At 36.7% G+C, this 25728-nt stretch overlaps 2 protein-coding genes across 3 annotated transcripts; both read left to right on the forward strand.

Annotated features, from left to right (window-relative positions):
• The first annotated feature begins 2840 nt into the window (after positions 1–2840).
• Positions 2841–21598, forward strand: mtmr1b (myotubularin related protein 1b). Of its 2 annotated transcripts, XM_047805957.1 has the most exons (16): positions 2841–3122; positions 3261–3360; positions 5786–5842; positions 8047–8122; positions 9152–9246; positions 9765–9872; positions 9971–10072; positions 10491–10574; positions 12457–12606; positions 13724–13912; positions 14634–14819; positions 15172–15378; positions 15718–15810; positions 19128–19241; positions 20047–20223; positions 20386–21598. In XM_047805957.1, exons 1-16 carry the CDS (start codon positions 2995–2997, stop codon positions 20533–20535), a joined length of 2016 nt encoding a protein of 671 aa, XP_047661913.1. In that variant the 5' UTR covers positions 2841–2994; the 3' UTR covers positions 20536–21598. The 2 variants fall into 2 exon arrangements, with proteins under 2 accessions (XP_047661913.1, XP_026995895.1); XM_027140094.2 differs by lacking the exon at positions 5786–5842.
• A 168-nt stretch (positions 21599–21766) lies between these two features.
• On the forward strand, positions 21767–25728 carry hmgb3b (high mobility group box 3b). The gene is made up of 5 exons (XM_027140095.2): positions 21767–21920; positions 23258–23462; positions 24094–24236; positions 24361–24535; positions 24855–25728. The coding sequence occupies exons 2-5, from the start codon at positions 23313–23315 to the stop codon at positions 24996–24998; spliced, it is 612 nt and encodes a 203-aa protein (XP_026995896.1). The 5' UTR covers positions 21767–21920; positions 23258–23312; the 3' UTR covers positions 24999–25728.

The following is a 25728-nucleotide window of genomic DNA, read 5'->3' on the forward strand; positions in this document are numbered from 1 at the left end:
TTTGTAATAACAACTTGTTATGTAGAAGGGAAAAGACCATTGTTCCCAGACCTTAGCTCATAAATTGTTATGGAAAATGAAGAACACCATGGTTCTCAGACCTTGGTCCATAGCAATAACATGTTATGTAGAATGAAAAAAAAAACAGTGGTCCACAGACCTAGGCCCTGAAAAATAAGGGAAGGAAAATCCATAAATGGGCATATGGGTGAAAGGTAATGGGAAATAAGAGGAAATTGGGTCAGAGTATTTAGAAAACATAGGAGATGATTCCGGTAAATAAGGTGATATGGCACCTGGGCTAGGAGTGCCAGGGTATATATTGAGAAGATATCTGAGGTTTTTTTTTGGTTCTTCGGGGGCGAAGGCGTGTGGGGGCGCGTGCGCGCGCACTCGTGCCCGTGTCCGCGGGTCAAGGTGGGTGGTTTTTATTTTTGCAAGGACGTCGCGAGAGTTCTTGTTTTTCTTGATTGATTTTGCATGACATGCTCTTTTGGGGGGTTTTCATTTGTTACTTTTAATTTGGCAATTTGTTACTTTTAATTTGGCAATTTGTTACTTTTAATTTGGCAATTTGTTACTTTTAATTTGGCAATTTGTTACTTCTAATTTGGCAATTTGATACTTTGAATTTGGCAATTTGTTACTTTGAATTTGGCAAATTATAATTTGTTGGCTGATTGACCACAATAAAGAAGTTTGCTCATTCTCATCCAGGTCTGAGGAGTTTTCTCAGTATTTTTGTAGTAATTATAGAGTTAACAGTGAAATTTAACTAAAGGCCTAAGAGAAGAGATCACCCTGTGATGTGTCGACTTGGAGACCGGCTCTGAGTTCCGACACTTTCTTATGTATACATTTACTTAATCACTTTATTCTGTTCACATCTGACTTGTTTACAGCAAAAATAAAGAAATCACATATTTAAAATAAAAAAATGTGCTGCTCTTTTTTTTACCCTACCTTTGGTCAAAAACAGCTGAACATTAACAGTTGACCAAAATAAAATAAAAAAAAATAAAAGCTTGTCATGTGTTGATTTACATATAATTTTCATAAAAGATAAATTATATAAAAACTGAATTTGTATTTAAGGGAAAAATTGTAAATTTATTGTTTGGCCCATAATGTGTTGTCATATTTTAATCACTTTCTAACAACAGTTGGCTATTTCATCTGCATTAGGAAGTAAAAAAAAAAAACTATATATATATATATATATATATATATATATATATATATATATATATATATATATATAGTTTTTTTTTTTTACTTCCTAATGCAGATGAAATATATATATATATATATATATATATATATATATATATATATATATGTATGTGTGTGTGTAAATGTATATGTGTGTGATAGTGTGAGATGTATGAGTTTGTGTGTGTGTGTGTGTGTGTGATGTATAACTTTGCGTGTGTGATGTATGAGTTTGTTTGTGTGTGATGTGTGTGTGAGTGATGTGTGTTTGTGTGAGATGTATAAGTTTGTGTGTGTGATGTATGAGTTTGTGTGTGTGATGTATAAATGTGTGTGCATGCACACGTGTGTGTGATGTATGAGTGTGTGTGCATGCGCATGTGTGTGAGATGTACTGTATGAGTTTGTGAATGAGATGTGCTGTATGAGTTTGTGTGAGATGTATGAGTTTGTGTATGATGTATGAGTTTGTGAGTGAGATGTACTGTATGAGTTTGTGAGTGAGATGTACTGTATGAGTTTGTGAGTGAGATGTACTGTATGAGTTTGTGAGTGAGATGTACTGTATGAGTCTGTGTATAATGTATGAGTTTGTGTGTGAGATGTATTGTATGAGTTTGTGAGTGAGATGTAATGTATGAGTTTGTGTGTGTGATGTACTGTATGAGTTTGTGTATAATGTATGAGTTTGTGAGTGAGATGTACTGTATGAGTTTGTGTGAGTGTGTGTGTGAGAGAGATGTGTGTGTGTTTGTGTGAGAGTGAGTGAGAGAGAGAGAGAGAGAGAGAGAGAGAGAGAGAGAGGTGTGTGTGTGTGAGAGAGAGAGAGAGAGAGAGAGAGAGAGAGAGAGAGAGAGAGAGATGTATGAGTTTGTGTGTGTTACAGTATATTTAAAACGCATGACATGATTCCCAAAGTAATTTAACTATTTATCGGTCAGAACATAATAGATTGGGGTCATGTGATCATGTACAGATATAAATCTTCTACATCCCCTTCTCTGCTTGTTGAGCCTGTAAGACTGACCGCCGATTTCTCCATCCACCCATTTTACGTGTTGTCTCCCCATGACAATTACGAGGTCGAATGCGACAAAAAAACACGGAAATGCCTTCTGTTGCACCCTGGGTAATGTAGTTATTCGCAGACCGTGATGACGCTGGCGTGAGGCCATGTAGAGTCGAGTCCGATTTGATTCCATGCAAATGGAGTTGAATTCCAGAATCAATTGTGCAGAATGACGAAAACGATTCGTGTCTAAATAAAGCGTAACGTTCCCTATATTCCATCTGCATGTCAGCTCTGCAGTTTTGCATAGAGTAAGAAAACTAAAGTACTATATCTGAGGTCTTGATTTAATCTGAACAATCCAGATAAACAAATGCAGTTCAGTTAGCAATGTAATTTATATCACTAACTGTAGCTTCATGAACTTAACTGGCTATTACGGACTACACACCTGACGATTACATGGCTTTTTGTGAAAAAAATAAACAAAACAACATTGCCAATAAACACGCAAAGGGCGATTTGTTACACACAGAATTCTCCTACTTGGAGCTAGAACAGGATCCTCTGTGCGGAGTCGACACCCAACTTTGGTTTCGAATCTCGGTTACCAATTCATGGAATCGGAGAACCGACACTTTTGGGATTTGAAGACTTCCAGCACTTTGAGAGGAGGAAGATGTTAGAAATAGGTCAGAAAAAGTGGTAAATATACAAGCAAAAGGTTTACAGAGTAAAATTAGAAACGCATGTAGACACTTTGGAAAAGAGGTATGGACACGAACCCACTGAATACTGAACAAAACGACAGAGAAGCGGCGGCGGCGGCGGCGGCCACAAACTCAGGCAGAAACCTCCGGGGTTCAGGCAGTACCGGTTCCAGCACGGAGACTTTAGACAGGTGAATGCTTTTTAAACCCATTAAACTCGGTTAGTGTGAATACACGATGTTTCGGTGTCACGGAGTGTGTGTAAAGATGAATTCTAACTGCCTTATCTTCATATATATTTCTTGCTTTGCCTTTTGTTTGTGTTGCAGTCCTACAGGTGCTCACGTTGAATGGTGTAAACAGCTATTTGCAGCCACAATGTCAAGTCAAAATCCTGGTGCCGTGACCTCAGAGGCTCGAGACTATAAGGTGAGCAGGACAGTCACATACACATGCATTAACAAATCCATCAGTTATCCAACACCACCAAAATAGCAGTCTATCTAGTGTTACATTGTGCATTTTGCCTTTAATTTTGCAGTCTTTAAAGTGTTCAACTTCATATTTTATTAGTTGATCATTATTCTCTTTTATATCAGTTAAACCACTCGCATTACAAAATGGCATTGAATTGTATTTTTTCCAGGCCAGAGTTTATAATGGAGACTTTGAAGCATTCAAACTTCTCTATTTTTTATTTTTTAAATCCTCCAAAGGTTAGGTGTGTTCTTTATAAAGAGAGACATTATACTTTAATGATAAAGTAGGAAAAACAGAGAAGAAAAGAGACAGAGAGTGCAGCATAATCCCTGTTTACATATGCAACTAGAATATTATGTAAAGATTATACAGCTCAAAATATAGGTGTAAATGCACCCAAAATACACATAGATCCCATTGCTGCATGACTGAGATACCAGTGCGCATATATATCTGGTGACTGTGGAGGCCACTTGAGTACAGTGAACTCATTGTCATGTTCAAGAAACCAGTCTGAGATAATTCCCGCTTTATGACATGGCTTGTTATCCTGCTGGAAGTAGCCATCAGAAGATGGGTACACTGTAGTCATAAAGGGATGGACATGGTCAGCAACAATACTCAGGTAGGCTGTGGCATTGACACGATGCTCAATTGGTACTAATGGGCCCAAAGTGTGCTAAGAAAATATCCCCCACATTACACCACCACCAGCAGCCTGAACCGTTGATACAAGGCAGGATGGATCCATGCTTTCATGTTGTTGAAGCCAAATTCTGACCCTACCATCCGAATGTCTCAGCAGAAATCGAGACTCATCAGACCAGGGAACATTTTTCCAATCTTCTGTTGTCCATGTTTGGTGAGCCTGTGCAAATTGTAGCCTCAGTTTCCTGTTCTTAGCTGTCAGGAGTTGCACCCGGTGTGGTCTTCTAGCCCATCCGCCTCAAGGTTCGACGTGTTGTGCGTTCAGAGATGCTCTTCTGCATATCTCGGTTGTAACGAGTGGTTATTTGAGTTACTCTTGCCTTTCTATCAGCTCGAACCAGTCTGGCCATTCTCCTCTGGCATCAACAAGGCATTTGCGCCCACAGAACTGCAGCTCACTGGATATTTTCTCTTTTTCGGACCATTCTCTGTAAACCCTAGAGATGGTTGTGCGTGAAAATCCCAGTAGATCAGCAGTTAATGAAATACTCAGACAAGCCCGTCTGGCACCAACAACCATGCCACGTTCAATGTCACTTAAATCACCTTTCTTCCCCATTCTGAAGCTTGGTTTGAACTGCAGCAGATCGTCTTTACCATGTCTACATGCCTAAATGCATTGAGTTGCTGATTAGAAATTTGTGTTAACGAGCAGTTGGACAGGTGTACCTAATAAAGTGGCCGGCCGGTCGGTCGGTGGATGGGTGTGTGTGTGTGTGTGTGTATATATATATATACATACATACATACATACATACACAGTATTTACCTGCCCCTCCCAGTACTGATCCATGACTCACACATGCCTTCAGAAAAAAGTCAAGAGACTTACGTAAAAACAAGAAACCACACAACACAAGTGAGTGGTGAAGTGCAATGGACTGATTACATGCATTTGACAACAATGTACATGTATGTGGTTAAAATGAGGATGAAAACTAGAAAACCAGAGCCAAAACACATGGAAAGTGCAATGAAAAATGGTGTGAGAGATGGAAAGGAGGAGATGGAATGAAAGTGCAAAATATGGAATAAGATACACAGGTATAAAGAGGGTAAGTGCGGGAAACAGAATTAATATATATTTATGTAATATTTTTTACTCCCCTGCAGCTGTGAATCATGTAATCATGTGAAAGTTTCTTTGGTGTAAGTCCTAACGTTCTCCTCGATATTATCACTCCACGGTCCACCCACAACTTGCTATTAGCGGTAAGTTGCAAGAACAGAATGAGTCACATTTGGTGGTGTTCAATCCCTAAATAACCCTGGACTCAGTAAGTAGAACTCCAGACATTTAGATAATGGTGGATTTCTTGACCAGGCTTTCTCTTCAGTAATACATTTGATTTCACTTTGTGTGTACTTCTGTTTATCATGTTTATCATAGGAAGAGGAAGAACCTCAATTTGTTTTGTTTTGTATTTTACTAGATTAAAACTTGAGAATTTTCTCTTGTGACATTTCCTATTCTGTTCCTCAATTTGTTCTTAAACTGTAAGTTGGCAATTCTCTATGCAAAGTTCTATAAATTGTTCATTGTTCTCAAATCACAGCACTGACTGCAGTGGGGACTGGTTTCTGTACTATAATTCCTCTATTCTTGTTTTCTCTTCCACTGTCCATCTTTCTTTTTTGTCCATTTTCTTATAATTTTCTGATATAGGATTATAATGATGGAATTCTCTTGGACAGCGATGCCCAGCATAAAGACTTCTGCTTGGCAAGTCGTGTGTGTGTCTGTGTTTGTTTGCTTGTTGTACCCTGTGCCCACCAGACAAATATGGTTTTGGTGTAATATATGCTGTTATGGTATAAATGGAATCCTGTTGTGTACATTTGGGCACCACAGAGACAGATTGTATGGAGAGAAAGAGATGACCTTTAAATAATAATGAATAGATGAATAGACAGAATAAGATAAGCATGTCATATTACAATGGCATTATAGAGTGTAATTGTAAGGTTTAGGGAAGTTTTGTGAAGGGAAATAATTAAATGAAAATTTACAAATATAAATATATTATAAAGATCAGTGAACAGAAAAGAACAAATGTGACCATTACCATTTATATTTAAAAGTGCCTCAGTTCTATAAGGTACACTTTAATGGAGTTTTAGAAGGTTACCTGGTTAGATCAGCTGTTTGCTCCAATGATCCATGTGATCATTACATCATGCATTTCCAACCTTTTAAATGCATTTTCATACTCCTTGTTCCAGTGTTTTTGACCGACAGAGGTGGAACCCAACAAGGTTTATTGCTGTTGCAGATGCGTCCTCAAGTTTTAGCATGTTCTGAGATGCTTTTCTGCTCACCACAATTGTACAGAGTGATTGAGTTTGTCTTTGTACTTGTCCTCTTTCACTATTAACTTTATTACCCCAAAATTAATAGCTAATATTGTATAGGTCCCCCTCATACTGCTTCTCTGACTCACCGAGACATGTAGTCCACAAGCCTTTTTATTGCTTCTTGGTCCAGTTCCGATGGACACCTGCCTATTGTAGGAGATTTTAATGGAAGACAGAGGACAACATGGGCAATGAGACTGTTCTGCAGTTACATAGCCTCATACACAACAAGCTGTTGTGTATGAAGCTATTGTTTCAGCAATTTGTGCTAAAGTAGTTTTTTTGAGGGATCAGACCAGGCGGGGTTGCCTTCAGTCCCCACGTGCATCAGTGAGCCTTGGTAGGTGCTTGACATTGCATACTGTGTAAAAGTGTAAAAATCATGCAACAGCTGCGTAATGCTGATGAGCCTAGTCACCCAGACTGATCACAATAGCCAGTGCCTTCTTAATAACAAGGCATTCTTTTGTTCATGGTAGTGAGTTTTGCCCTTTGACACACAGCTGTACATTGAATTGAAAGACTGCATTCTCTTCAGCCTTTTAAGACAAAGACTGTTGTCAAAGATGTTCCTTCAATATGGCAAGTTACAAAAATCACCAGATGTATGTTGAGATATAACTAGTCAAAAGTTCTGTCATTTGTAAGGTTTGGATCTTCTCTAGTGCATTCATTATTCTCTAGCCTCTAATAACATGCATGTATGTGTTCTGTAATACTCCCAACTTGGTCTTGATATATAATAATGTCATTCTGTACAAAATATTTTTGTTTACACATTGTCTTTTTTCCAAATTTCCACTTTTTATTTGTAGCATCTTCATTCTTTTGTAAATAAGTTGTACAATAGTGGTGCATTTACAATTTTCTTCTATTCAGAAACAATAAGGTCAACAAACATTTATAATAGACTGCATAACCTTGTAAACTGTTAGCAAGACAAGGTAGGCAGGTCATGAGAGACTCTATAATCCTCTGTGGAATCAGCATCTTGTCCTTGGTGCCCAGAAGACTGCTTTTGTATTTTCTCTTCTTTGTTGTTTTCCAATATTATTTTAAGAGCATTTAAATTTGACAGATTGATTTTTTCCCATATAAGCCTGAAATAATCTTTAACAACTTAAACAGATTCTTTGCTTTAAACAGCTCTGGCTTTTACAGCCTTTTACAGGCAAAATTATAGCCTTCTTTTCTTGTTTATTTTTGTTCTCCAGACATTGGGCAGAGCCGTGTTACTTTGCAAGGGAAACATTGTGCAGTATTCTTGTGCAGCCACTGCTTTCATCTGCCATTCATTTTTAAGCTTTGAGATTTAACAAGTAACAATTTCCTTAATCCATGTGTGTTGCATTGTCATATTACTATACTGGAATTGCCCCTGTATTTTTTACAACCTCTTCCATAGTTCACTAATTGCTCTTGTCTTTTTGCATGAATGACTTACTTGTGGTTTCCTTAGCCTTCTTTTTCTGTAGCATTTAACTCGCACTACAAGAGTGTGGTCACAGTTAAATTAAAAAATATAAAAATAAAAGTGTACTCATTTCATAGTGTGAATGTGGTTTTTGTTAGGCACTGAGGGATGGCAATAAACAAGCAATGCTGGAAGAGGCTCCACGTGTACCTGGAGAGACCATCAAAGCTATAGGTAAGGTAATTTTTGCAATGTGATGGTACTGATGATATATATCATTAAATATCATGTCTTTTCATCAACAGTTATACTCCAGTCCATAACAAATTGGACATCGACAAAGTTATTGTATTTGAGCTGTTAAATATTTTTAAACTTTGTTAAATATTTTTTAATTTATTGCTTGTCACCCAAAGCCTATGAAGTATTTCGGCTGAGTTCTAAAATCACATTTTTTCGCACTCCTGAAAAATCAAATTTTTAATAATAATACTAAAAAAATCTTATTGTTTATTATTTAATGTATCCAGAAATATTGTTTCAAGTCACATGAAATTTTGCAAAACAGAGACAAACTTGATTTCTATCCAGCTCATTGCTCAGAATTCACCACCAAAGTAAATGTATTTTTCTCAGTTATTAAATGGGAAATGTCTAAAATGCTAAAATGTGAATGATATTGTGGACCCCACTTTAATAGATACAGATGCTAGAATTCACATTTTATTCTTAATCCACTATATTTCGCTGACTTTTTGTCAAAACCTGAGGTCATGTTAGTGAAAATTGGAAGATGATTTTTAAATATGTGCTCTTTGATGGCCAGATGGGGAGGTTGACTCGCTTGGAGAATCATGAAAATTTGTGTGTAATATGTTTAAATTTGCATTGCTTAATTTTATCTCCAGTATATGGTGGTAGATTGCTAAAATAACAATACATTTGTCAATTTCCAAAAATATTTGGATTTTAACGTATTTCTGTAAATTCTCTCTCACCATTTTCTGTTCATCACAACCGTTTACAAGTTACATTCAATCAGTGTTTAAAAATATTTTATATGTCAAATTATCCCTAATCTGATCAAATGTACATAGATATATTAAAAAATATGTAGACATGTACCTGCAAGTCCTAGATTTCTGAGGTGAGCGTACCTGCAAGTCCTAGATTTCTGAGGTCATTTCAGATCAAGTGGGCAGATGCTGGTTGTTCATTTTAACAGTATCTGTAACATATGAAAAACAAACTCTCTCTTCACAGAAAAAAATGTTATGTACATTTGTCCTTTCTCTGGAGCTGTGAGTGGCACATTGACCATCACAGACTACAAGCTTTACTTCAAGAGTCTCACTCGAGTAAGATGGTCTTCCTTCTCTTTATCATGAGCTTTGTTTGCAAACATGTTTAAATACCTGAAATCAACAGATTTGTTTTTGTATTTTGCTTGTTGGCTTTTGTTTGTGCGGTTAGACTTGTGTGTGTTAATCATTAAAATAAAACATCCTACTTAAAAAATGCAAACATCCTGTAAAGAACAATGAAATTTATCTGCATCTAAATTTGTCTTGGTCTAAATATCTAGCTTGTTATCAATTTCATTGTTTGTTTTGTTTTTTGTTTTGTTTTGCCTGAAATTAAATATTCTTTGATGCAAAGGAGGTGATATGGATTGGAGTCGAGATACTGCTTTGGTTTAGAGCTCCTACCCGTTCTATATCTTTAAATTTATATGCATTTATATGCATATTCCTTATTGTTTTCGGTCAGCTTACTGTAAATGGTTTGTTTGTGTGTTATACCCACACACCTCTAGAGATTACTGCTTTTATGTGTAACATACCTGGAAATCTAAATCAGATTCTACTTCTGCTAGAATCCTCCTTTTGTATTGGATGTAAACCTGGGAGCTATAAGCCGCTTGGAGACTATCGGGGTGCAAAGCCACGGAGAGAACACTCAAGCCCTAGAGATAGTCTGCAAAGTAAGAGAGAGTCCTACTTTCCACCTTCACTTGTATACATCTAGACTCATTCATTTAACATGAACTGTTTCTAAAAAAAATTCCATGTTCACTTTAAGGACTTGAGGAACTTAAGATTTGCCTATAAAAAGCAAGGACAGAGCAAGTTGGAAATCTTTGAAACATTATCCAAGTATGCATTCCCTCACTCCCATGACTTGGTAAGGTTCACAGTAGTTGTTTTCTAACCTATTAATCAGTATGGTTTACCATTTGCTTTTCCAAGAGTTTTTATCCTGTGTTTTAAGGTTGCTGAAAGAAGTAAGCAAATTGTTACTGAAAAGTTAAACAGTTTAATGTTTTAGAACTTATTTGGGTTATTGTACTGTATTTGCTGACTATATTTTAGTACCAGACTTTATCAGGATTAATTAGGTAAAACCATGCTAGCTTACTCATTACTTCCAGAACTCCAACCAACAGTTATATTAAGTATATAAAAATATATTTACCCAAGGAACAAGCCATGTTCAACTAATTTGTTTTTAAATTTTAAATTTAGCTATATTGCCCACAGTGTTATGAAAATATGCAGTAAATCAAAGTTTTAGTGCTAACTTGTGCTTTCTTGGCCTGCAGCCTCTCTTTGCATTCAAATACCTTGAGAAGTTTCCAGAAGATGGATGGAAGGTTTATGATCCTGTCGCTGAATACAAAAGACAGGTAAAAGCATGTAACAACCCAGAAAGATTTATTGACAGAAGTGGATTATTAACGCTATTTTTATTTGAACCCCTCGGAGCACACACAGCTGCAGGTGGCTTTATCAGGTGGGCCAGTCTTATTGTACAGTATACTAATTGCAAATAGCAAGTTAACCAGATGTTTATTATTAAAAATAATAATAATAATAATTATTATTATTATTATTATTATTTACAGTGAAAAAAGGTACATATTTTAAGTAAAAACCTCAAAGCTGTACTGTAGCAGGAGAACGGACAAAATATTAATCACTTCAGCATGCAAAAATAATAAATAAACTAATAAATGTCTGTAGCGCTTTTATCAAGGATAGGAATTACAAGAGGGTGGGAGGGTTATAAATAATAATAGACACAGAGTTTTAAAAATAAAACTGTAATTAGTAAAAATAATAATAACTGCTCTTAGAATATTGCCCAGTTATATCAGAAACACATGCAAAACCTAATCAACACCTGCAGAAAGAATATAGCACTGTACACATCTCTGAACACACATGTACAGCTTGTTTTATTTTAATAGTGAAAGACTGTGATCCTACTGTACATGGACAATCTAACTGATTGTACTTACAAATGTAAAAGAAATGTAATTAGTGTCCGTGTTTAATTTATTAAATGGTGCATATGTATTGTGTGGGAGTTTGAGTTTTGCAGGAATCCCAATCATCACTATAATATTTGCATTCTGTTTTTATCCTCACTCTCTATCAGAAGGCATCTAATTGCATTCTGTAAATAACCTGCTTGCACCCTTTGCTGGATAACGTTTCATTATTTGATTTTTGGATACATTTTTCTTTTTTAACATTCTTTTCAGGATTCAAAATATATCAGGAATATTAGCTGTTAGTTTCTCATTTCTTTGGGTTTTATATTATGCCTCTGCCAGTAAATGGTGGGGCATTGTGTTTTCAGTTGTTTGGCTATTCCTGAGATTTTTATTAGATTCAAATCTGAAAAACAATTATATTATATAAGTATATTTAAATGCTTATTCAAAAATTCAAAAACATTTACTTTTTTTTTTAATACTGTAAATATTACGGGTTTTATAGTATAAAAAAAGAGACAAAAGAGAAGTCACGCAAGGCACACATCTTTTTTCTCTCAAAGTTCAGTGTGTTTTTCCACTTGTGTAGTGATGTTAAGGTTTTCTTAATGCAAGTTATCAAACCTAGTGAGATTGTGGTGTGTGGTAGTCTATTGCAGGTATTTTAATGTGGTACAGATAACACATTAAAATACTTGCAATAATACAGTACCACTGTCTTGCTGACTTTATTAATTGTATAAATTTAACCTGCTTTATTAATTGTATACATTTATTATAGTAGAATGGCAGAAGGTGTCTGTGAGACCAGTGCCTTTGATGGCCTTGAGTCAGAGTCTGAGAACAGCCCATTTTTCTGTTTTATTTATTAAAACATTCCATGACAGTGTTTCTTTCTTTAGCTTTATGCCTGAATCCACTGCTGGGCCCCTGAGCAAGGCCCTTAACCCTCAATTGCTCAGCTGTATAAATGAGATAAATGTAAGTCGCTCTAAATGTAAATATAATGTGAATAACACTAATGAACTATCAACACTGAATGATGATGAATATAGATTATCTGGCCTCAATTCCTGGTTCAGCTGGCTGCACAGGTAGTACTTTGCTCATTACAGAGTATGTTTATAGGTGGGAAAATGTAATACATGATACAGTACATATAGCATTGGATCAGGTAAACATGAGCATCTAAAGTCTGTATATTATTTCTCAGTTGGTCAGTGTTTTAAAGTATGTTCAGAAAATCAAATCATGACCCAGTCAGTGTGTGTGTGTTTGCTGTATACAGGGTCTGCCCAATGAGAGCTGGTTTATCAGTAAGATTAACTGCAATTACGAGCTGTGTGAGACATACCCAGCCCTGCTTGTTCTGCCCTCTAGCATTAATGAGGATGAGCTCAGGAGAGTCGCTGTCTTCAGGGCCAAACGCCGCGTTCCTGTGAGTCCAATCCGCTACACCACTGTTTATTCTAGTTCTTTAGCTCACACGTTTTGTATATGAAATCTTTGTGGCTTCTTCAATAACTTTATTTTAATGTCAGCATATTTACTCAGAATGATATACATACATTAGAGATGGGTAATATGGCAAAAACATCATCATGATGAATGATGTGGTCATGATGTATGATGTATCGACATTGAAACCACATTTAGCCGAAGATTTAGTCGTTTGTTTCTTTTAATGTTTACAAGTACAAAGAAAACTGTGTAAAACATAATTCTATAAATCACTGCAGATTTGACCACACTGAATAATGGATGAATGAGTTTGTATCTGGTTCATCAGTGTGTCATGTGACATCAAAATGAACGGTGACTTAAGTGCAGATGATAATTCAGCCTTAGCTACTGCTCTCTAGTCCTTATGTACTGTACATATTAAAGAGATATGAATGACAGGCAGCAGTTTACTCGCTTAATACCTGTACTGCTACTTATTCATACGATTCTAAAATCAGTAAATTATATTATTGCAGCAGAATGTTTAACATTTACAGATAACAGTCCAATTCATGTTCACTTTACACATCAGAATAGGGAAATTGTAAGCTCTGTGATTCTGACATGGTTGTTTATGCCAGACAGGTTGGTTTGAGTATTTCACAATCTTTGCTATGATTTTCTTATAGTCTCTGCATTTTACACACAACAGTGTGAAATATCCAGGTGCTCTGTGGGCAGAAATACTTTCTTCTTGGGAGAATGGTTAGACTGGTTCAAGCAGACAGAGCAAAACCTTAAGACAGATAGGGTGCAAACTCTTAAACCCCATAAGCCTTGTGTAAGCTGAGAATAGGAATCTGAGCCTTCGTTAGTCACAGGCTCAATAAAATTGGCCAACTGAATAAAAAGAAAAGTTTGTTTGATACACACTCACACACACACACACACACACACACACACACACACACACGCACACAAAACAGTCTCTAGAGTTTCCACAGAATGGTTATTGAATGAGTGAAGGGAAATAAGATTCATTAGTTAGTAAATGAATGATGATTAATATTTTGTTGTATAAATTTTATATTAATTGATCTTTATATGCCCAGGTACTCTCATGGATTCACCCGGAGAGTCAGGCAGCCATAGTGCGGTGCGGTCAGCCTCAGGTGGGCCCTTTAGACCGTCGATGTAAGGAAGATGAACGATACCTCCAGACCATCCTTGATGCCAATGCCCAATCACACAAACTCTGCATCTTTGATGCCCGTCAAAGCAGTGTGGCCATCACAAACAAAGTAAGCACAGACAGTTGTTGTAAATGAATTATTGATTTATCTTAACTGGTTGAATCCTGAGGAAGAAAATGGAAATGTTTTGTTCTGAAATCAGTTTTAAAGCTACCTTTAACTTGAGATCTCAATAAATATTTAGTGGCTTAATAAAAGTATAAAAGTACACATGTTAAATAGATTCAGTTCAGTTTTTCAGTCTTAATATCTTAGTTTTTTAAAGTTCTTATTAAATTGCTCGAAAAACATAATTTGATTCCATATGTAAACATATTTCTTTGTGAAACTAGAACTCAGGGAAGGAGGGTGTCAAAGGGCTAAACATATTTATAGTGGAAAGAAGTCAACAGTGGTTTAGCAAATTAGCTTAATGTGCCCAAGTGTAGATAACTTGTTTTCAGCTGGGTAGAATTTCTCACTGCATATTTTCCCCACTGTTGTTTTTACTTTCCCAGAGACTGTGGATCTTTTTTCTGCCTTACATCTAAGCCTAATGAGGCCATGAGGGGATTGCCTTCCAGTAATAAAGTGAATTAAAGAAGTGTCAAGCTTTCTGGATACATTAACACTTAGCATGTGTGTTCTTGGTCTTTATAAAAAAAGAAAAAAAAAGACAGGATCATACTTTGATAAAATAATGCATAGCAAATTCGTTCCCCTCTAAATATTTATTTTAGTGATAGCCAAATGACCACATGAATGAATGATTTTTTTTTTTTTTTTACAGGCCAAAGATGGTGGCTATGAGAATGAGAGTTTCTATCCCAATGTAGAATTGAACTTCCTGGAGATTCCTAACATGCACGTCATAAGAGAGTCCTTGCGCAAACTGAAGGAGGTGGTGTATCCTTCCTTTGACGAGCAGCGTTGGTTCTCTTCTGTGGATGCCACACATTGGCTTGAGTACCTCAGGGTGAGGGTGTTTAAAATAAATTAATTTGTAAGTTGTCCTGTGTGATTGTTTCTATCCTGAAAACAATCCTCACTTCATGACCGAGTAACCATGTGGGTAGCTTCCTCAATTTACCATTTATTCTACTTCATTGAGTTCCAAACTGCCAGGGTGCTCTTCTGAACTATTGTATGCCACATATCAAAGTTATTACAAGTGTTCAGGACTTAACCCTAACCATAACCCGGAGATAACACCATCACTGCAGGGACACATATAATTTAACAATAGACAGATCACTTAATTATGCTACATCATCAAAAAAAATCAAGACAAATCAAGTGAATATTATTGAAATTTTTCATGTGAATAGCTGTTGCTTGCTGGTGCAGTGCGGATAGCTGATAGAATCGAGTCAGGGAAGAGTTCAGTGGTGGTGCACTGCAGTGACGGCTGGGACCGCACAGCTCAGCTCACTTCTCTGGCCATGCTGATGCTGGATTCGTATTACCGCTCACTGAGGGGCTTCCAGGTCCTGCTGGAGAAGGAGTGGCTCAGTTTAGGACACCGTTTCACCTCAGTGAGTTGAAATCACCTACTTAAGATGTGGTTGTTTTCAGGTGTTTTTTTTTGCCTTATTTAATAAAAATCTGATTAATGTTTTTAAATTCAAATTTGGATTTGGTGAGTGTGTGTGTGTGTGTATATATATGCATATATATGTATATATATATGCACTATATAGTATATTCTTTCTATCTATCTATCTATCTATCTATCTATCTATCTATCTATCTATCTATCTATCTATCTATCTATCTAATATATTTATTATATATATATTTCTTCCTCTCTAAGATAAAAGGATTTGGGGGATCTGGAGGTGTTGTACACTAACGGTGTGTTTGTCTCTCCTCAGCGTGTAGGACATGGTGATGAGAATCATGCCAACTCAGAGCGTTCCCCTCTGTTTTTGCAGTTCATAGACTGTGTTTGGCAAATGACCAGACAGGTGAGTTTACTTTACATTAATGCAAATTACCCTGAAGAATTTATGAGCTGTTGAAAAGATCCAAATAACCTTTAAATGCTTTAATAGCCAGGATGTACAAAATATGTGCTGTGTGGGAATATGTATCTGTCAGTGAATGAGGAACTGTAGGATTTGAAGCAAATAAGGATAAATTCAATGCTGTCCACAATAATAATCAAGCACAATAAAACTTCAGCCTTGAAGTTTTAAAATACTCTTTTCATATTCTCTTTGAAATAGAATTTGCAGCTTTGTTGTATGCTATTTCAAGTGGAGGTGTGGTTTAAGAATTGTTTCCCGATATGTGGAAATACATCATCAGTATCATCCTTAAAACTTCTGTTGTGCTTCTGTAACCCTGGCCAGCTTTAACATTATCTGGCTCTATTAGCATGTGCATGCACTTCCTTTCTCCTTGGACTTCAGAATTCAGTAGAGGTAAACCGCTGAGGTGCTAGATCTGCAGTTTACTCAGACCATCTGTCACTTACAGTCGTATGCAAAAGTTTAGGAACCGTTGACAATTTCCATGATTTTCATTTGTAAATATTTGGGTGTTTGGATCAGCAATTTCATTTTGATCTATCGAATAACTGAAGGACAGTAATATTTTAGTGATGAAATGAGGTTTATTGGATTAACAGGAAATGTGCAGTATGCATCAAAACGAAATTAGACAGGTGCATAAATTTGGGCACCAGAACAGAAAAATGACATCAATATTTAGTAGAGCCTCCTTTAGCAGAAATAACAGCCTCCAGATATTTCCTATAGCCTGTAATGAGTGTCTGGATTCTGGAAGAATGTATTTTGGACCATTCCCCCTTATAAAACATCTCCAGTTCAGTTAGGTTTGATGGTTACCGAGCATGGACAGCCCGCTTCAAATCACCCCACAGATGTTCAATGATATTCAGGTCTGGGGACTGGGATGGCTGTTCCAGAACAATGTACTTGTTGCTCTGCATAAATGCCCGAGTAGGTTTTGAGGAGTGTTTTGGGTCGTTGAAATATGTCTTGTTGAAATATTCAGTGTCGGAGTAACTTCAACTTTGTGACTGATTCCTCAACATTATTCTCAAGAATCTGCTGATATTGAGTGGAATCCATGCGACCCTCAATTTTAACCAGATTCTCAGTACCGGCACTGGCCACACAGCCCCACAGCATGATGGAACCTCCACCAAATTTTACTGTGGGTAAAACGCTTTTCATGGAATTTTTGTATTCCATATTTTCATGGTTCTTTTGCCACCATGCATAATGCCCCTTGTTAAGACCAAATATGTCAATCTTTTTTTCATCACTCCACAGCACCTTATTCCAAAATGAAGCTGTCCAAATGTGTGTTTGCATACCTCAAGCGACTCCGTTTGTGGCATGTGTGCGATGCACCATCTGCCACAAGTTGGAGGTGGTCTGTGGCCTTTGGAGGTGTTCTGTGGGCTCTTTTTGACCGTTCTCACCATCCTTCACCTTTGCCTCTCCAATATTTTACGTGGTCTGCCACTTCTGGCCTTAACAATAAGTGTGCCTGTGGTCTTCCATGTTCCTCACAGTGGACACTGACAGCTTATATCTCTGCGATTTTGCTGCATATTGCACATTTTCTGTTAATCCAATGTAAACCTCATTTCACTACTGAAATGTTACTGTGTCCCTCAGTTATTTGATAGATCAAAATGAAATTTATGAGCCAAACACCCACATATTTGGCTCTGGACTTGCACAGTACAGTGCCACTTTACACACTCTGTGCACTGTTTACACACCATACTTCACCTGGACATTCTGGGGACACTTTAACTCTGGACTTGCACAGCACAGTGCCACTTTATACACTATTTACACACCATACTGCACCTGGACACTTTAAGGACAATCTTTAAAAAACCATACACATTTATGTATATGTATATTTATGTGTGTATGTGCATTGTTTCTTCATATTCTCCATATATTTCATATTTTTATATAGTTTTTATATAGTTTTTTTTTGCTTTTTTATACTTTTTTATATTCTTTATTCTTATACTGGACAGTTGCATAAAGCATTTCACTGCATATTGTACCCTGTATGTATGTGTATGTGACAAATAAAATTTGATTTGATTATTTTTTATATTTATAAATGAAAATCATGGAAATTGTCAGGGGTTCCTAAACTTTTGCATACGACTGTATAACCATGTCACTGTCAGAATCATTGAGATCAAATTTTTTTCCTCCAGTCTGATGTTTGGTCTGAAAATTGACTGAAGCTTTTGATAAGTATCCGCATGATTTTTTCCATTTCACTGCTGGCACATGATTGGCTGATATTTTGCATGCATGCACAGGTATACAGGCGGGTATACCTGTGTTCCTAATAAAGTAGTGAGACTAGAGATAATATTGCCAGAATTAAAAGCTTTCATTTCCAAAATTAAACTTAACACACATTTTCTGTTCTATTTTATAGTGTCTGTAATAATAAGACAAATGTCTAAATATTATGAGAATAATGTCTTAATATTAACCTAAGTCTGAAATGCTGAAAGTCTCGATCAATCTGATGGCTGCTGCCCTCTAGTGGAATGAAGTGGTGCTGCATCGGAGCCAGCAGTATATTCAAAACAAGAGGAAACTCAGCCTGCCTGGTGTTGTGTTTACTCATGTTTTGTGGTCTGTACTGTGTCCTTCTCCACAGTGCAGATTCCTGAAACAAATGAAACAAATTATATATGTTCAAACAAGAATAGATACCTAAGATTAGATACTTAAGAAGATGCCTAAATAATATAAACACCATTGCTGTACTGGCATGCTAGTTAGTGGCACAATGCTGATGATATATTTACTACATCCCAAAAATTACAGAAGATTACAGAAGAATATTTTCTACTCTGCCCACACTTGCCCCCCCCACACACACACACACACACACACATACATACATACATACACACACACACATATATATATATATATATATATATATAAAATTTTTGCAATTGTTATAATTGCTGAAGGGTTCGTATTTATTGGTACACAGACATATATTTCATGCACATACTGGGTGAACTACTGCTTAAAATAAAACATCCCCAAAAGACATTTTAGTGCATACTTCTATTGCAGCTACTACTGTGCTACTAATACTTAAAATACTACTACTAATAATAATAATAAAACAAGAGTTTTTTAAGTACATAGCCAAAGCTGTATTTGCACCTGTGGAACTGAGGTCTGTTGTTAAGTACTGCAGTACTATGAATAAAATGTGTGCCTGTGTTTATTTTGCTCTCATTCCTCAGTTTCCCTCAGCATTTGAGTTCAATGAGCTTTTCCTCATTACTATATTAGATCATCTCTACAGCTGCCTCTTTGGGACCTTCCTCTACAACAGCGAGCAGGAGCGAACCTCAAAGGCAAGAAATACACTCATAGTTTTAATAGAGTAATTCTCAGTTTTTTCTGGGGTATATTAAATATTTTAGGACACACCTTGGTCCCTTTGATTAAACTAGGAATTTAGGAATCTTAAAATTCACATACAGATTTCTGTTGTTTCTTCCCTTTTCCTTTTGTAAACTCTGTGCTTCAGGGGTACACATATCAATAGTCACGTTAAAAAACGTCACGCAGTTGCTGCGGTATCAGCACAGTTGTCAATATAAAAATATATTGACTACGAATAGAGATCATTAATTTTATGCAACAAACTAACAGTTTGTTTACATTGCTGGTAAAGGTGCTGCTATAATGTGGGATTTTAGTGCATTATAAGAATAACCACTACAGAACACAGTCTTTAGGAAATTCACAGACTAAGCTTTGCCTGCTGATGTCAGACAAGAAGACCTGGTGCACAGTCAGTGTTTCTGTGCATCCCTGAGGTCTTCAGTGGGGTTGAGGTCAGCACTCTGTGCAGGAGACTTTATGGATCTCACTGTATATATAACAGCCTCTTCATGCTGGGCACTTTATATCCAGTAAAAGGAAAATTAATGTTCCAGCATGCAAAGACCTTTCTGTGTATTTCCGCACTGTGGGGTAAATAAAGTTTTTGTTTTATTTTTTATAAATATATACTGTATACAATTGTGTGCTTCCATCTATGTGGCAACAGTTTGGAGAAGAACCTCATACAGATGTGACGGTCAAGTGTCCACAATCTTCTAATATATTTTTATAGTATATCTTTATGAAAAGAATATTTCTGTCTCTCTCCAGGGGGTGTTTACTAAGACTGTGTCACTGTGGTCATACATGAACAGTCAGGCTGAGGACTTTACCAACCCACTTTATCTAAATTATGAACATCATGTTTTGTACCCGATGGCCAGTCTCAGGCACCTGGAACTCTGGTTGAGCTACTATGTACGCTGGAACCCTCGAATGATGCCTCAGGTAGGAACTGTATAGGTAATATTTCACAAAATAGGCTTAGTTACACTATTTTTTAATAAAAGGAATATAGTGTCTCACTAGTGACAAAATGTTTACCATGTTTTACTTTAAATGACATGTTTCATTGTTTTAAAAACATTGTAAAATCCCTCTTTCTGTCAGGTGCCTATTCACCAGCATCTAAAAGAACTGCTAGTTATGAAGACAGAGCTGCAGAGAAGAGTGAAGGAGCTCCAGAGAGAAGCCTCTTCATCTCCATCACTCTCCTCATCTTCAGAGCTTGGGGGAACAGTTATGCAAACCACTGTCTGAAACACACAGAGACATGATCGACTCAGCAGTAATTCTCCTTATTCCACAGTGTTTGCCAGTGCTTGATATTGCTTGGTCAGAAAGTGTTGATTAATGTTCTAGCAGCTTTAGTGGCTGACAGTAGTAGCCGCTGCAGAGCAACTCACAGGATTATATTAGCACACCCATTCTAATACGTTACTATTTCTTTTGCACAGAGACTTTTTTTTTTTTTTTTAACAATTTTCATTGATGTTTATGTAATGGTCGGAGGAAAAAACTGTAACTTTATATTTTTTACCATGGGAGGGTTTTCAGACTTTGTGCCTCTTTTCAGTAATGACAAGCTATATTTTTCTATTTTATTAACTTAATAAGAGAGAAAACTGACTCATGAGGAAACAGCTGTTATTACGTAAGAGATAGAAGAAATAACTTTTTTTTAATTGTTGTGCTTTTAAAAATGTTCATTATCACAAAGCTTTACAGAAATATGATACATTAAGTAGATTTTAAGTTGCTCATTGCCACGTAACAGTTAATGACAATGTACAGTGTATGAAACTTACATTTAATACTATGACATGTATGAAAAATATAACTATACATGAATATAAAATAAATAATTTCTAATTATTAACTATACATTAATAATAGAGTTTAAATGTTCTCAGTCTTAAAATGTTGTGGAATAAAAGGTATATAGCACTTCAGCTTTGCATTAATCAGAAATCATCAGCTTTGATTATCTTGCTTTATGCAGCAATATTAATAATACCAACTTAATTATATGACAACCTTGTTAATAGTGACATAAACTATGTTAGTAAAAGTGCTAGAGATGTGGTATACCAAACGAAATTGTATCTGTTAAATACACTCAACATCCACTATAACACCTGTAGCCTTGCTCAGTTACAACTGATATGTAAAGTCTACAATCCCCCGTTAAATAAAAATGAATGAATGGAAGATGATGATGCCTGGTCCAAACGCTGTATAATTATATTACTGGAAACGCCAGTCGTAAGAACAAATCATTGTTAAATCAATAAATTAAGCATAAGATAGCTTTTTCCTTTGATTCCTTGATGTTGGCTCTTTGTGTGTTCTACAGGGTTTAAATGTGGATTTAAAATGTTTTGATAGCGCCTTCCCGCGCTGTATTCAAACGACAGGTAAGTGGCTTCCGCCTTTCCGACCAATAGCAGAACTTCTCCTTGAATAACTATGAGCCAGTGAACCAATCCTCAGCTTCAGAGGTGATTTTAAAGGCGTGCCTGAGTTGACCAATTCGCACGCTCTCGTGGTGAGCTAGCGCGAGGCTTGTGTGTAGTCTTCTATCGTGAAGAAGCGCGTAGCCATAGTGCGACCTGAGAGACCATAACGTTCAGCCGGATACTTCTGTGAGTATTAACGTGATTCCGCACGCAAAAGTATTTATTTCGGCCTCACTGAAGATTTTATGAATGATATTTAGTGTCTAATTGTTTTTTATTCCTCTTTATCGCGTGTATCAGCAAGTAAGCGCTATTTTTTTAGCTTTTGTATATAAATGGTGAATAAGTGTTCAGTGTGCCACCTGTTTACTTCTGTACCGTTTCATTCGCTTCACACTAAGACTGGATGTCCGTTACACACGTGAAGCACGTCGTGTGTCCGATGTGTTTTTTTTTTTTTTTTTTTTTTTTTTTTTTTTTTTTTAAATGGCCTGGCGTGTGAAATCTCCCTCACGCTAAAGTAACAACTACAGAATAATAATAATAATAATTCCGTTATAAACGTATTAACGAGAGGATATCAGAACTTTTGTTTTTTCCTCGCTTTTGTCTTTAATAACCTTTTAGATATCCGTTAAAAGCCCCGAGTCCCTCTCGCTGGTCATGGCTGGTTTCCTCTGCTTTTGTTACAGACTCTGCGGTGCTCAAAACTTTCTCCATCTTTAACTCACATATCGCCAGCTTTGGTTTTATTATGTTTATTAAATGACCGAAACGCGCCAAGAAAACCCTAAAAGCAATAAAAAAAAAAAACCAAACAAAAGCCCTTCGTGTATCGCACTCGTGTGTGTGTGAGAGGCTTTGTTAGCTTAAGCCGCCTTCTTTAGCCGAGAGGCCATTTTAATGAATGGAGTCCTATTGTAGCTCCTGTGCTGCAGGGAGGGAGAACTGGAGCTGCTGTAAGTGCTTAGAAAAGTGCTTACATGGTCGCTGTTCTGTGTTAAACCAGGCTTATTGGGAAAATCGGGGGGGAAAATCCGATATGCCATTGTTTTTAAAAATTCCATTTTCTATAATGAGTTTGAATTTCACAAAATGGAAGGTGAATAATTCCCTGTAGACACCAAGAGTCTCAAGCGTTTATCAGCCTGCTTCAATCATCGCGTGTTTACTGTGGTGATTTTAATCCTTATTTGCCCCACGCTCTTATTTCTTTATATTTATTTAAGAGTAAGATGTTTGGCTTTTATTTATTTTATTTTTTTCTGTCTAAGGGGTGGAAAAGTGTGTGATGACTGGCACACAGAATATTTCAATACTAGGGGATGGTGGTAGCTTCGTGAAGGTGTTGGGCTACTGATCAGAGTTCAAATCTCAGGTCCACCACGCTGCCACTGCTGGGCCCCTGAACAAGGCCCCCAGTTTCTGAGTTGTATAAAATGCAGGTCTTTTGTGGATAAGGGTGTCTGCCAAATGCTATTAATGGAAATGAATAATTACTGTATTATTACTTGTCATTTTAGGTGTGCACATTTTAATTGCATCCTACGTTAAGTGGCAAGTTGTCCAGACGCCAGGATGGCAAAAGGTGACCCAGCAAAGCCAAAGGGCAAAATGTCTGCTTATGCATATTTTGTGAAGACCTGTCGTGAGGAACACAACAAGAAGAACCCTGGGGTTTCTGTGAATTTTTCAGAATTCTCCAAGAAGTGTTCAGAGAGATGGAAAGTAAGTGGACTTTGACCTTGGTGCAATATATTTTGTAAAAACTCAAAGCTTTAACACGGGTAATAGGAGAGTTATGCAAAGCCGCCAATCAGTTTTTTTTTTTGTTGGTGGTATTGCCAATTTTGTTTACTGCTTTGGAGAACAGCAACATCATCAGCTCCCTGATGTTGGTCTGGTGAACTGCATATATTAAAATAAAAATGAATAAACCTGGAGTTGGATGATGGGTAATTTAAATTAATTTAATAATTAAATATTAGTCTTGTAATTGGCTAATGCAAATTGCAAACGTGCATGGTTTTGATTCTGGCTGCAAACCATGTTGTAATATGATTGTAATAGGATGTGCTACAGTGTACCAGTTGAAGTATGTCTGAGCAACTTCGCTGTTTGACTGTTGTTCTGCCTGTATAACTGAGGAAAGACAAGAACACCCAATTAAACTAGCCCTCCAGCTCCTGCAGATTAGGTGTAACATTCTAATTTAATTAACACCATTTACAGACATTTATTCCCCACATTTATAACCCCACCCCCATCTCCCATAAGGTATATGTTCTGATTTTTGCTTTCAAGCACAGTCTGTATGCTCTTTTCAGTAAAGGAATTTGCCTCCTGCTGTCCTTTTCAGGTTATGTCTCCAAAAGAGAAGACCAAGTTTGAGGAGATGGCCAAGCAGGATAAGGTACGCTATGACCAAGAAATGATGAACTACAATCCAGGCAAAAGGGGCAGAAAGATGAAGAAGGACCCTGGTGCACCAAGAAGGCCACCGTATGTATACTCTTGACGGTTATTAGAATGGACAGGCTGTTTAAACAAAGGCCCTTTTTGAATATGCAAACATCCAAATGTTGTGGCATTTCTCTATTTAAATGAGCTCCTCCTGCCTTTGTAGGTCGGGATTTTTCCTGTTCTGCTCTGAACACAGGCCCGGTATCAAAGCTCAGAATCCGAGCCTGGGCATTGGCGATGTGGCAAAGAAACTTGGAGAGATGTGGAACAATCTATCGGATTCTGAGAAGCAACCTTTCCTTTCAAAAGCCAATAAGCTCAAGGACAAATACCAGAAGGTAAATATCTTGTTTGAAAGAAACCCCAATCAGCATGTTTGTATTTCAGGAACCAACCTTTCCCAAGTGTCTTTGAAATGCTAATAAAATGACAGACCTATGTATTTTAGCATAAACATAAATTGGTATTTATTTATTTTTATTTTTTTCTTCCCTACTTTCTGGTCTCAGTGACTTGGGCAAATGAGTCCATGAACTACCATCTTCACTATTAATGTCAAAAGCCTCTTTGTTTGATCACTGCCTGGAAATATAGGCTGAATATTCTATGCAAAGGTTTGACACCTGTGGGGTGTTTAATTTTTTCCCCCATTGTCAGGACATGGCAGACTACAAGAGCAAGGGGAAAATGGGTGGAGGGATGTCTGCAAGCAAAGCAAAATCCAGGGATGATGATGATGACGATGATGATGAGGAGGAGGAGGAGGAGGAAGATGATGACGATGATGAAGATGGTGATTAAAGAACTTTGTATCCTTAATCTGACACTAGGGGGTGTTGCAGTCATTACTGCCAGTGTGAAATAAAATGAGTCAGTGTATTTGGCACCCATGGATAAGCCCAACTTCTGTAAGACTAAATGTTTTTTGTTTGTTTTTTTTAAATCCTGCAGAAGGTATGGCCTTGCAGTATGCTTTTGTTCATGCTACCCCAAAGTTTTTCAAATAGGGGGGAGGGTTTTTTTTGTTGTTGTTGTTTAGCCATAAACCTCTGGTAGCACAAGGATACATGCATGTTGTTTTGATGACTCCCATCTTAGAATGTACATTTTATTTTTCTATTTTCCCAGCTTGAAGTTGTACAGTTTAAGTTTGGCAGAACAATGTAGCAAAATCCAAGTTTTTGTTGGCAAATTGCTGAAAGTTGTTTTAAGCTCAGCCACTGTATGTAGGGTTTTCCCCTCGAATTGATTTTGAAATTTTGGGAAAATGCACTGAACCATTTGCAGAATGTGTTTTGGATTTAACCAGTTTAACAATGAGTACAAGCTCTATCTGGTTAAATTCCTTATTTGTGCTGTTTTTTATGCATAGGTAAAACTGTTATTTAAAATAAGTTTTAGATCTAGGAATTGTGACTTTTTATTTTTATGTAAAATGTTACATGTGATTTGATTCTAATTGCATATTCTTCTAATTTGTTGCTGTTGTATGAATATTTATGGGAATAAAGTGGTCAACATTGATGAAAAA

Source organism: Tachysurus fulvidraco, chromosome 21, assembly GCF_022655615.1.
Source record: "Tachysurus fulvidraco isolate hzauxx_2018 chromosome 21, HZAU_PFXX_2.0, whole genome shotgun sequence".
Taxonomy (NCBI): Eukaryota; Metazoa; Chordata; class Actinopteri; order Siluriformes; family Bagridae; genus Tachysurus; species Tachysurus fulvidraco.

Excerpts from the sequence above, each read along its gene's own strand:
- mtmr1b (XM_047805957.1), top strand. The coding sequence starts at position 2,995 with ATGGACACGAACCCACTGAATACTGAACAAAACGACAGAGAAGCGGCG. Across the intron at positions 9,247-9,764 it reads ACTTCAAGAGTCTCACTCGA|AATCCTCCTTTTGTATTGGA; the intron begins GTAAGATGGTCT and ends TACTTCTGCTAG. Across the intron at positions 15,379-15,717 it reads TAGGACACCGTTTCACCTCA|CGTGTAGGACATGGTGATGA; the intron begins GTGAGTTGAAAT and ends GTCTCTCCTCAG.
- hmgb3b (XM_027140095.2), top strand. The coding sequence starts at position 23,313 with ATGGCAAAAGGTGACCCAGCAAAGCCAAAGGGCAAAATGTCTGCTTAT. Across the intron at positions 23,463-24,093 it reads AGTGTTCAGAGAGATGGAAA|GTTATGTCTCCAAAAGAGAA; the intron begins GTAAGTGGACTT and ends TGTCCTTTTCAG. Across the intron at positions 24,536-24,854 it reads TCAAGGACAAATACCAGAAG|GACATGGCAGACTACAAGAG; the intron begins GTAAATATCTTG and ends CCCCATTGTCAG.